Source organism: Crinia signifera, chromosome 2 (genome assembly GCF_055691185.1).
Source record: "Crinia signifera chromosome 2, ASM5569118v1, whole genome shotgun sequence".
Taxonomy (NCBI): Eukaryota; Metazoa; Chordata; class Amphibia; order Anura; family Myobatrachidae; genus Crinia; species Crinia signifera.
The window spans coordinates 52,802,409-52,814,514 of NC_139218.1; the positions used below are offsets into that span (position 1 = coordinate 52,802,409).

General features: G+C 45.6%; 1 protein-coding gene across 3 annotated transcripts in view; it reads right to left on the reverse strand.

Annotated features, from left to right (window-relative positions):
- FKBP6 (FKBP prolyl isomerase family member 6 (inactive)) overlaps positions 1 to 9,807 on the reverse strand; it is a 53,020-nt gene extending 43,213 nt beyond the window's left edge. Inside the window, exons 1-7 of one of the 3 annotated variants that reach the window (XM_083172091.1) lie at positions 9,590 to 9,807; positions 5,776 to 5,893; positions 4,409 to 4,498; positions 4,105 to 4,307; positions 3,904 to 4,023; positions 2,475 to 2,669; positions 2,180 to 2,289 (exon numbers count right to left, since the gene is read on the reverse strand). In XM_083172091.1, the coding sequence (XP_083028217.1) occupies positions 2,180 to 2,289; positions 2,475 to 2,669; positions 3,904 to 4,023; positions 4,105 to 4,307; positions 4,409 to 4,498; positions 5,776 to 5,893; positions 9,590 to 9,778 (1,025 nt within the window). In that variant the 5' untranslated portion in view covers positions 9,779 to 9,807. The remainder of the gene's footprint in view (positions 1 to 2,179; positions 2,290 to 2,474; positions 2,670 to 3,903; positions 4,024 to 4,104; positions 4,308 to 4,408; positions 4,499 to 5,775; positions 5,894 to 9,589) is intronic. The other 2 variants (XM_083172090.1, XM_083172092.1) reach the window with 2 other exon arrangements.
- Positions 9,808 to 12,106: the final 2,299 nt, after the last annotated feature.

Sequence of the window (12,106 nt, forward strand, 5' to 3'; positions counted from 1 at the left end):
TGATCTCTGGATTACATTCTAATAAAGCCCCGGGACCAGATGGGTTCAGAGAACCTATTATAAAATGTTGAAAACAGACCTGGTCCTGTCACTGCTGGAACTTTTCAATACATTTTACAATCTACCGCCTGTGGCATATTCTTTGACGAGAATATTCACTACACCCCCATAGAAGTTTGCTTTTGACCTTTTGGGGCAACCAAGGTTTCCAGCATGGGGAGGCGGATTATCCCTTTACATTATTTATCGGTTATATAAATTTTATTAATGAGAAATCATAGAATACATATAAAGTATGCATTACAATTTTCTTATAAGCTTATATTCAATAGAAACATTTTAAGAACACTCTGATAAATATTACATCAAGATATATGTAGAGCATTTCGGAAGTTAAAAGCTTATTCCAGTGGTTCCCAAACTGTGCGCCTAGGCTCCCTGGGGTGCCTCAGAGCACTTGCAGGGGTTCCTCGGTTTGGAGGTCCAGAACCGATTCAAATTATTTATGGTCAATGTAATAGGCAAAACCAGAGCTTGTGGCTTCCAGTTTTTAAATATGTGGATAAACAGAAGTGAATTCTGTCCCTCACCACATAACTGGATCTAAGGATGAAATATAAGCACAACTTATTTAATTTAATATTGTTTTATGAAATTCTCGGAAGCAAACTTTGCATTTAGGGGTGCCGTGACAAATATTCTGATAATCTAGTGTGCCGTGATGCAAAAAAGTTTGGGAACCACTGGCTTATTCTTTAAATACATACTGTCTTCTATCATTTCAGATAGACAACTCATTGAGTTTTTAACTAAAAATAATCTAAGAAAAGAAAAGGAATGGAAAGGAAACCAACCCGGCTGTTGATTATGAGAAGAGGAGAATAAAAAATTTTTTTTTTAATAATTTATGAAAAGCTTGAGGATTATTGAAATATGAACTCCATGGGTTCCAGACTCTAATGAATTTTGCAGAAGAACCATTTAAAATGCTAGTTATATACACCATTGAGTGAACATACCATATTTTACTAATTATCTCAGCTAAAGTTGGCAGTTCTGCAGATCTCCAATGACTAGCAATACAGGTTCTAGTCGCAAGAACTATATGCATGAATAATTTGTTCTGTGCATGACTAGCCTCTGGGATGCTCATGGAAAGAAGATAAAGAGGGAATTAAAAATATTAATAATCTCATAGATTATGCAACTGGCAAACCTATGACATTTTCAACAGCATGCCAATCCTTTACCGTCCTCAGGAACTTCCCAATAGCATTTCTCCAAATGCAACACTATGTAAGTGAAGTATTAAAACTAAAACATTTGTCAGACTCCGATTTAGCCAAATGTTTTAGATGGAGTGTTGCGAGCCTCTCCACCTACCAAAAAAGCCATTTCTATTCACTATAGAATCTTTAATTCCCAGATAGACCACTCCAAACTCAAATCTGGCATGTCACAATGGCTACCTAACTTTCCAACAATTACATGAGACACACTACTGAAATCTTACATCACCTACTGCAAATGCATACCAGCAGCACGTTACCAAGAAATGTTCCTCAACATTATTCACCGAGCATACTACTCGCCTAATCGTCAATTCTTAGCAGGTATGTCAGACTCCAGGGACTAATAATAATAAAAAATATATATAATAAAAAAAAAAAAAAAAAAAAAGTTGAACAGGACGGCTACAGGCCTGTGACTTGCCAGACACTTTTTATTCCTGACCAAAAAATAAATTCAAATCACAACTCTTATTATGGGAATTTTTAATCTCTATATTTCCATGGTGTTATTGCCACTAGTTGCTACATGCTGCTGTATATAGATCTCATGTAGGCCTCAGTATTGGGAAGCCACAACTCTAGTCTGCTCAACATCCAGCCACCCCACCACAGTGCTGTGGTCCTCCTGCCCCTGTTATTCTGGGTCAGTAGTGTGTACAAGGAGGGAAGCTGGTTAAGCCATATGGACAACAGCACCACCTCTGGCAGATGTTGGAATACTACTCCTACTGTATTACATGGCATTAATCAGTTGGCTTTCTATCGGCCCATTATGTCAGATACAGTCCTTTCATACAAACCTGTACATCTTATGTGTAGGCTCCTATCATATTTGTACACATGTGCTCTGTAAAGCAATAGTGAATAGAATAATAGAATGGAAATACCTGGACAATCTCTTCAGTGCATTGTTAATATCCACGTTGAATGGCTGCAACTTCTGAGCCCTCAACAAGAAGTTTTGTGCTTTTTCATACTCTTTCATCTCCAGACAAGCCTGAGGCAGTGACAGAGAAAACCAAACCAATTTTTTTCCATCAAAGTGCGCAATAACAATTCTGGGGCACCAGATTGTATCGGAAACAGGCTTTATTATTTACCACATTTTTGCAAAAAATAAAATAAAAAAACATATTCCCCATTATTTTGCAGAAATCACAGCAATTAAAAAGAAAGGTTTACCTGTCCACAGCGAAAAAGGGCTTTAACATTCTCGCTGTCTATTGCCAAAGCTTTCTCACACCAGATTATAGCCCGGGAAGGACTTTCCAGCTTTAGGTATGTGAGCCCTAAATTCACGTATACAAGCAAGCGAGCAGCCTCAAGCTGTCTGTTCTCTTCCTCTGATGCAGCTTCACGGGTCAGACAGGTGGAAGCCTATTTGTAGGGGGCAAAGTGCACAACTGAAAATTAATTTTTAGATATTCAGCCCAAATAGGCAAGCGATGAAAGCCAATAATGTACATAAATATGAAAGAGTAAAAATGAAGAAAAAGGAAATGGTGGAACGTGGAAACTCGGAGAAAGGGGGAATCTTTCGCACATTTTTAAGTCCCTCAATGATGCTATAGCTGGACACAGACTATTACTGGGTACACACTGCACCATGATCATCCGATAATGCAATTGCCGGTGTGGTTGCAACTGATGTGACCATGCCAGGCAGGTGATTAATAAACATTTATACATATACAGGTCACCATAAGCACTAAATGAACCCTGGTTCAACCTGTACCCTTGTTTCATAGCATAGCAAGCGGGTTCAGAGACACTGTAAGAAAGACAGAGAAGCCACTGCATAATACCCCTTTCAGACATACCACCCGATATAATCCCTGTTTTTTTTTTTTTTAAATCCCAGGTCAATTGCAGGTGCGCTGGACACGGGATATTAGTCAACTAAAATCCCGGGAATAGCCTTTCAGACATACACTAGTCCCGGGATGATGCACCTGCACGTGAAAAATCCTGGGATTTTTTGCATGTCTGAAAGGGCTATAAGTAAGGAAAGTATGATTAAGTGAGGGAAAAGGGGCCATCTATGAGAAACGGGCTAATTCAGCAGTAATCGCTGATATAAAAAATCATTATTAGGCGATGTTTGCTTATCAGTGCATTCGTGAGCCCTGAAACTGCAGTTGCATTCCAGAAAATGAAAGCGCAGTCTATGGGCTATTGATGCGTCATTTGCAGGGGATGGACCGGACATTGCAGGCATGCCCAGGGCATTTCCGGGGCAGGAGGCGGTTGTGGCACGCAGCTACTGTGACCCAAAGCATGTTGGCCCGGCGCCTGCTTTTGCAGTTAGGGAGCTACCCTTAAGTTGCAGTGTAAAGCACAGCATTTCCATTTTGCTATGGTAGTGTTTGCACTAGGCTGTTTTAGCAGTGCCCTACTAGAACTGCCTGCATGTCCCTGCTGGTGCGTTCAGGGAAGCCCAGCACCGCTGAAGATGCTGATGATCATTCTGGCACCGTGCACTTGTACTACTAGCACAAAAATACAGACCACAGTGTGCTAGATGCACTAAAGCAAAGAGGAACTGCAAGGGTTGTGACAGATGCAGGGTGCTAGAATGAACACTAATTATTACCCCTTAACTGCAACTTACCCGTTTATATCTATCTTTGGCGTCATGAAATAGATTTCGTTTGAAGAGGTAATTCCCAAACTGTCGCTCTGTAGCAGCAACGTTACAAGCCTTTTCTACTGGGAAGGTTGACTGGTGGTACTGCAACAAAGATTTGAACTTATTACAACTGTTCTTCCAGAGAACATAAAATAAAAATAAATTTCACACTATGCCACCTACCCGAGGAAGATTGCAGAAGTTATCCGACTCAGCTGTATCTAGAAAATCCAGCAATTCTATTTCAAAAAGTACAGTAGCAGAGGGAGGAATGAGTGGTGGACAACCCAGCGCACCATATGCATAGTTTGGAGAAAAGAGGAATCGCGATAGCTCTCCACGTTGCATTGTAAGCAAGCTAATCTCCATGCCTAGAAGGGTGATATCTGTATGGAACACAAATACATACAATATGCTTAAACTTTAAGCCTGGCTTAAGTAAACATTTAAAATACACTGTAAACTACCAAAGAAAACCTGACCTTACCTTCACCGAGCTTCATGAGCCGAGGTTTACGTTGAAAGTAATTTGTGTCAAATGCTTTGTCGGAATGTTCCATATATCCAGAGTATTTCACTGCAGAGACACAGGGATTGAAAATAAAAACTCTGCTTCACAAGACTTAAGTGTGACTGCATCATCGTATGTGAAACTAGCAACATTCAAAAATGTAGCTCAGGAAAAACAAATACCCACTTGTGCCTAGTGTTCATTCTAGCACCCGCTATCTTTAAAAACCCATGCCGTTCCTCTTCCCTGCCTGGGGTGTCGCTGTCTGCTGTAAAGCTTCTAGCACAGTGTGGTGTGTATATCAGTACTCATATGCAAACCAGACTTGTGCTATAAAACACCACAGCAGTCGGATTGCCAACCGCCTGACCCCGGAAGGGGATGTGCGCTCACATGTCCCCTCCCGACAGAGCCCACCGCCGCCTACCTTTCTCCCGTCGGTGCCAGCAGCCCCCCTAACCCTGCCCGTCTCCCTGAAGTGGAGATGGGCAGGGTTTTCTGTCCCCGAAAAACTGGGATTGAGCGCCTCTCTGCCGACATTCACCAGTGGGGGCATTCTGGCGATCCCCAGTGCTGAATGAGAGTCACTACATCTGTATTTTTATAAACGTTTCACTGAATGTAGGTGATGCACACCCATCATCTAGATGCACACCCATCACCTACGTTCAGTGAAACGTTTTTAGAAATACAGTACAGGGGTCCGACAGTCGGGATCCTGACAGTCAGTAGCCCGACTGGCCTGACTCAGACAGTATGGTGAGCGCAACTAAGCCCCTTGCGGGCTCGCCACGCTGCGGGCACGGTGGCTTACTACGCTCGCCACCTATTCTATTCTCCCTCTATAGGGGTCGTGAACCCCCACGAGGGAAAATAGCAGGTGGCCGTTGGGAACCCGGCTGTCGAGTAAATGCCTGTCGGGACCCCGTCCGGCACCCGTAGCTGATAGCCCTTTCATACCGCACAAATAACACGGGTCCAGTCTCTGTGCTGTGTGAAGGCACCAAAAGGAAAAACCCGGGTCAAGCAACACGGCATTCCGACCCGGGTTAAAAGAAAGGTTTTACCCAGGTCGGACCCAGGTTGCTGGGCAGTGTAAATTGGTAACCCCGGTCGAGTGACCCGGGTCCTGTTTACACTATAGGGAGGAATCAGCATTAGCTCCAAGTACTGCCTCCTCCCCTGCTCCCCTGATGACACAGGCGTGTGTCCAAATCCCCGATGAGACCCGGCATTTGTTATGAGAAAGGGCTATGATTGGCAGGTTTTCCCATCTTTGGTCATGTACTTCACCACTACAATAGAAACCATCCATTCTACATAATGTCTACAGTAGCTTTTACCAATTACTGTAGCATCAGGTGGGACCTTTTCTCCACTTCCGGGCCTGATAACTTCCTTCAAAACTCCTCTATCTCCTGAAACATCCTGCATGGTTTGCCCAAGTTTCTCGAACACAGACTGAAAGAATACCAAATAAAACACTAACACCACATACACAGTAATGAACACGGCTTGCTATATATTACTGTAGTGTACTATATTTATAAGGGTTAAGTGTATTTTTAATCTTTAGCATTTCCCTAAGACACTGGGTTTTAAGTAGGGATGACCATCGATGATTTGAAATCATCAATGGTTTATGGCCGATGTCAAATACTTTTGCCATCGATGTGGGAGAACCAGATGGTTTCCCTACATTAATGACAAAGGAGAACCGATGTTCCTTTTTTCTTCAAGGTGCCTAGACACGTAGCATAGCCCCGCTCCCGACACCCGGAAATCCCACCCCCATGTTCTGATTGGCCCACGGGCAATTCAGTCAAATATAATGGATGACCATCGATAGCTAAAAACTATCGATGGTTAACCATCAAATAGTTTACAACTATCGTAGGACCTTGAAAAAGCTGCTTTGTGCAGTGAAACGCGTTGGGCCAGGCTCCTAACTGCCCACCTCAAAACGCTGCCTGTCACTGTCACCCATTTCCACTGAGAACCGTTTGGAGATTTTCATCTGCTTACCATCACTGGCCCTATCGACCTGGAGTGAGGCACTTACCTCTTGAAGGCAAGCCGCCTGTCTAATACCCACCCAGGGTCACAGCGGATACTCAACCAATATTTCTTATCCAAGTTGGGAGGATCGCTACCCCCTACTGCAATCGGAAGAAAACCACATTCGAGTACCGCCGCGGCCAGTCTTTTGATACATCTATCCGCTCCTCATTTCAACGGTTACCCACTGGACTGTGGACTCTAACTAAGGTGATATCACTCTAACAGTGGACGCAGCTATTTTCAATTATTCTTGCCCTCCCCCTTCCCCTTCTTTTATATTGTGTACCTTGTACCTTGTAATTTTATATGTTTATTACAGCATGCTATTCGTTTAATTAAATATTATATATATTTTTGAAAAAACCTCAGTCTGTCATCAATGAGCGCAGTCTACCACCTTTTCTCCGTATATTTTCCATAGGGATTGACACCCCCTTTTTCTGACAGCCGCTAGCAGAAGCCACTCATACAGGTGCCCCTACAGTTGCCTCGGTAACTGACACCCCAATTTTTTCTGCTTTCTAGTCGCCCAGTGTGTATGGACCTTTACAATAAGTCCTCAAAGCAACATATATTCGCAGGATTTTTATGGGTATCCGGATGACTGAATGGTCAACATGAATTTTCCACAACTTATTTCAATTTATTGTTTTTACATACCATCCACATGGACTCTGATTGGGAAAGGTGAAGTGCTCAGGTGTAGACCCCCCCAAAAAGATGAAAAGCTCATGTCAACCTTTTCTTGTGTCTACCCCCATGTCTAGACCCCGTCGACCTGCTGGGATGCGGCCATTTGGTCTACAGCATTATGGTCGACAGTCATTAGGTCGACGTGGGAAAAGGTCGAAAGGTCATTAGTTCGACACTCAAAAAGTCGACATGGGGGTTTTTCACTGTTTTTTGAGCCAACATGTGCCGAGAGGCAGTATTTCATGCCCTACCATCTACTAGGGCAGTGGTTCCCAACCCTGGTCCTCAAGTACCCCCAACAGTGCATGTTTTGCAGGTCTCCACACAGAATCACAAGTGCTATAATTAGCTCCACCTGTGGATCTTTTCAAATGTGCCTGAATAATGAGTGCACCTGCCGGGTGACCTGGAAAACCTGCACTGTTGGGGGTACTTGAGGACCAGGGTTGGGAACCACTGCACTAGGGCAGTGGTGGGGAACCTCCGAGGGCTCACCCACCCTCCTGATGGCTGTATAAGGAGTCTTATACAGGCGAAATCTCGTGAGAGCTACCGACCTCTCGCGAGATTTCGCCTGTATGAAGCATGGGTCGGCTGCCGCAGGATGATTTGTAAGTTGTTGTTTTTTTTATAAATGGCCCCCGAGGCATTATGCCTCATTGAAAATGGCCCTCGGACCTCAGAAGGTTCCCCACCCCTGCACTAGGGCGTGGTGGGAGAATAAAGTAGTGTGCAGGGCGTAGCGAGGCACCGTGCCGGATGCATCGCGAGCGCACTTTAAACTGTGTCCATGTCGACTGTGTTGACATTCAGGTAAAAAAAACAGTGAAAAACCCCACGTCGACCTTTTCACTGTCGACCTAGACAATGTCGAACTAATGACCTAGAACCATGTTGACCTTTTCCAATGTCGACCTAAACCCATGTCGACCTAATGGTGTCAACCTAATGACTGTCGACCATAATGCTGTAGACCAAATGATCCCAACCTGACCTGCTAAACCACACCCAATATGATGCAACCCTCAGTAACAGGTCTACACACTTGTTGCACCGTCTAGTACAGTGGTCAGGGAACTCGGTCCTCATTACCCCACGCAGTGCATGTTTTGCAGGTCTCCTCACAGAGGCCCTTATTCTGATCGGTGCGGATATATCCGCGTGCGTTCGGCCCCCCCGATGTTTGGTGTCTGCGCATGTGCAGTGGCGTCTCTGCGCATGTGCGAGCGGGGTGTACGGCCAAATCCCGCATGATATGTGAACACTCCGAACAGGGGGTGGAGAGGGGCGTGAAGGGCTATTTGGGCTCATTACCATATGCATACGCCCCGCGTTTCATGGGCGTTCCCATGAAAACGCTGGGCGTACGTATGGTAATGCGGCCGTGACGCACGTGTAGGGGGCGGATATATGACATCACCAGATGTCAGCTGCCCACCCAGATCCCTGCTTTTGCACGGAAAAATGTCCGTGTGGTCTGCTGTTGCGGGTGCTGGTGGAGCACTCGGTCCTGCATTCGATGGTCTGCGACCATCGAATGATGGGGGAGGTTCCCTTAGATGGAGGAGGCGTATTCCGTGAAAAATACACGTGCGGTCCGTTCGGACAGCTTTTTACCGCATACGGACGGAGTTGGCGATCCGTATGGAAGGCGGGGTTTCGCACGCACGGTCCTGGCCGCATAATCGGCTCCGGCCGCACCGATCAGAATAAGGGCCAGAATCACAAGCGAAATAATTAACTCCACCTGCGGACCTTATAAAATGTGTCTGAGTAATTAGTACACCTGTGCACCTGCTGGGTTACCAGCAAAACATGCACTGTGTGGGGTAATGAGGACCGAGTTCCCTGACCACTGATCTAGTAGCCTTTAGGAAAATAAAAGGTTACTTCACTAGCCAGGCAATAACCAGAGAGAAGCCTGAAATGCAGCCATACAGAGCAGGTAAACAGATAGGGATAACAGACAAAAACAGGCAGCTGCAGCACCTAGCCCAGGGAACTAGGCTACAGTTTAGCAGATACAAGTTTGGGAAAGCCATGGGTTCCACTGTTCATGATACAGAGAGCATGGGGCCTGCCAACCTGTGGCTCACCAGCTGCTGCGAAACCACAAGTCCCAGCATGCCCTGTCACAGTATTGTTATGAGAGACCATTAAAAGTGTGGCAGGGCATGCTGGCATATGTAGTTTCACAATTGCCAGATAACCACAGGTTGGACAGGCCTAATATAGATTAATCGAATATGATCATTCATATATTACTATAGCCACCCACATGGTAGGTGGCAGATCTGGGACAGCTGCACCAACCCAAATAACTGTACAAACAAAGCCCTGACAGTACGTGCGGCTGCATGGCACCGGCTGTGTGGGCGGCTGCCGGCTGGCACCTGCGCTTACCCCGACATCGCAGCGGAGGCGGTCCATTGTAAGCGGCGCTGTGTTTGCAGGACGCCGGCTGTCACACAGGATTCGACCGGGGCTCTTGTTGTCTCCGTCACCTGACCGCCGGTGATTAATGTGCACAGTACTACTCGCTTGGGGTTGAGCGGAGGTTGAGCCCGGCCCCTGAGTGGAAGAGATTGGCATCACGTGACTGAGGCTAGGCGTTGGCGCGAGGCGAGACGTATGCTATGCATGGCATGAGAAAGGTTTAATTTGCATTATTATCACGGTCTCTGTGGCCGCGGCGCGTGTGTCGTCGTCCCCCCCGATTTTGGAATTATGGTTATGGTGTCCAGTCCCACTGCACGTTCTTATCCTCACAGACATAGCTAATTAATAAATATGTGACCTGGCAAAGTTATTCACAGTAAAAAGTATACTGTGATTTAGCAAGAATGCTGAAATAATTTCCAGTAGCTATATATTACTGCAAGCTAATGGATTCGCTATTGGGGCTAATCAATCATGGTGTGGGTGCCTCAGGCACAGGACCCATGCTAAGTACACACAACTGTAATGAGTGCTCCCAGTCCCAGTGCTGGCTGCTGCCCTGTCTACTTAACATGTGATGCCTGACCCGGACAGGTTGCCAGCACCCTGATACTACATCAGTCTCTGGAGTCTGAGGCCTGGGCTGCTGTACTAGACAATAGGTGGACCATACTTGCCTACTTTTGAAAACTAGTTTCAGGGAGATTATAGTTGGTAGTAGACTTTTGCACAGCGCACCATTGAGGGGGCGTGTCATGCTCCACCCAAAGGGCGTGTCTAGTTCCATATATGGAGAGAGTGCGCGTGCCACACGTTGCGCCTAGAATCGTGGGTGTGTACTGCTACATCTGAGAGGAATCTTTTAAAATGACTTATAGCCAAATGTAGATGAGCCCCAGAGCAGTTAGTAAGAGCGGTACTTATGTAGTATCTGGACGCCCGATTTTTTGATTGTATGCCTTAACTTAAGGCATACAATCAGATGCGATGCGATGGACCCGATTTTCCATAGGATTCATTGTAAAAATGGTCTTGTTCATTTCCCTACTATCCAAGTTGGCATGGAGTTGGATATAAACCTGTGGCGAGCGGACGCAGATTATTTAAAATGTATTCCATGTCACCAAAATAATCCACGTCCGCTCGCCACGCTTCGGGCTCGGTGGCTCGCTTCGCTCGCCACAGGTTTATATCCAACTCCATGCCCACTTGGATAGTAGGTAAATGAACAAGACCATTTTTACAATGAATCCTATGGAAAATCGGGTCCATCGCATCGCCTCGCATCTGATTGTATGCTTTAAGTTAAGGCATAGAATCAAAAAATCGGGCGTCCAGATACTACATAAGTACCGTAAGAGCTACTATACTTGCTAAAGTGCTGGGAAAAGGTGCAGATGATTCAATGTAAATGTATCTCTCTCATTCCTTTTTTCCCAAAAAATGTAACAGTGTAATGTGGGCTAGGTGACATGAGGGAGATTGCTAGACTAATGAGGGAGAGAGGGAGATTGCTGCTATGTCAGGGAGTCTCAGGAGGGTAGACAACTATGAGGTGGACGTTGCAGGGGCACTACTGCCACATCTACTGGCTGTAGGGTGGCTTTCCATGCACATTGTAAGCCAGAAGCACAGGCAATGGGTGTGGGTGATGGTGCACCCACGGAGCCTTAACATACCTCCCAACATGACCCTCTCCTGCTCTGTTTCTGGACTTCCCTCTTAATTTATGATTGCAAACACCTGTGTTGAAATACCTTTCTTGCATCATAAACTTGTATAAAACAGGTGATGGCAAGAGTGAAGGCCATAAACAGAGCATGGTGTCCCTCCTGGAGAGGGTCATGTTGGGAGGTATGCCTTAAGACTTGGGGCGGTATTCAATGAGCCTGATTCGCCAGGTTTTTATGGCGAATTTGTGCTGTTTGGCGAATTTTTGACAAAAACGGTGAATCACCCTATTCAATGAGCAGATGGCGAATACATTTGAAGGTTTTTTTCACCATGATTCACCGAGTAGCAATCGCTATCTTTTTATGGTGAAGTGGAATGTGAACTTTTAAAATAAAGTGTTTTGTTTTTTACATTTGGTGTCAAAAAATCAGGAATTTTATTCTGAGGAGGGGCATGCTATTTTTATTCATGTGCTGTAAGCACATGAAAATATATTTAATTTTAAAAATAATTTTTTTTTTTTTTTTTACACAGCAGCCAGCAGGGGGCGCCGGAGCCGAGCCGCTCATTACATATTCATATATTCACTGCACGATCATTACGATCTTGTGTAGTGAATAAACGCCCCCCTGCTGGCACCCCCGGGGGGGGGGGGGGGGGCAGCCTGTGCTGCCTGGCACCCGGGAAGCCCACCTAACCCCCCACAAAGGTCTGGGCTAGGCAGAGAGACTACCATCTCTCTGCCTGGCACCGTCCTCAGGCTCCCTGCGGCAATCGCCGCAGGAGCTCATATTCGCCAGTCAGGGG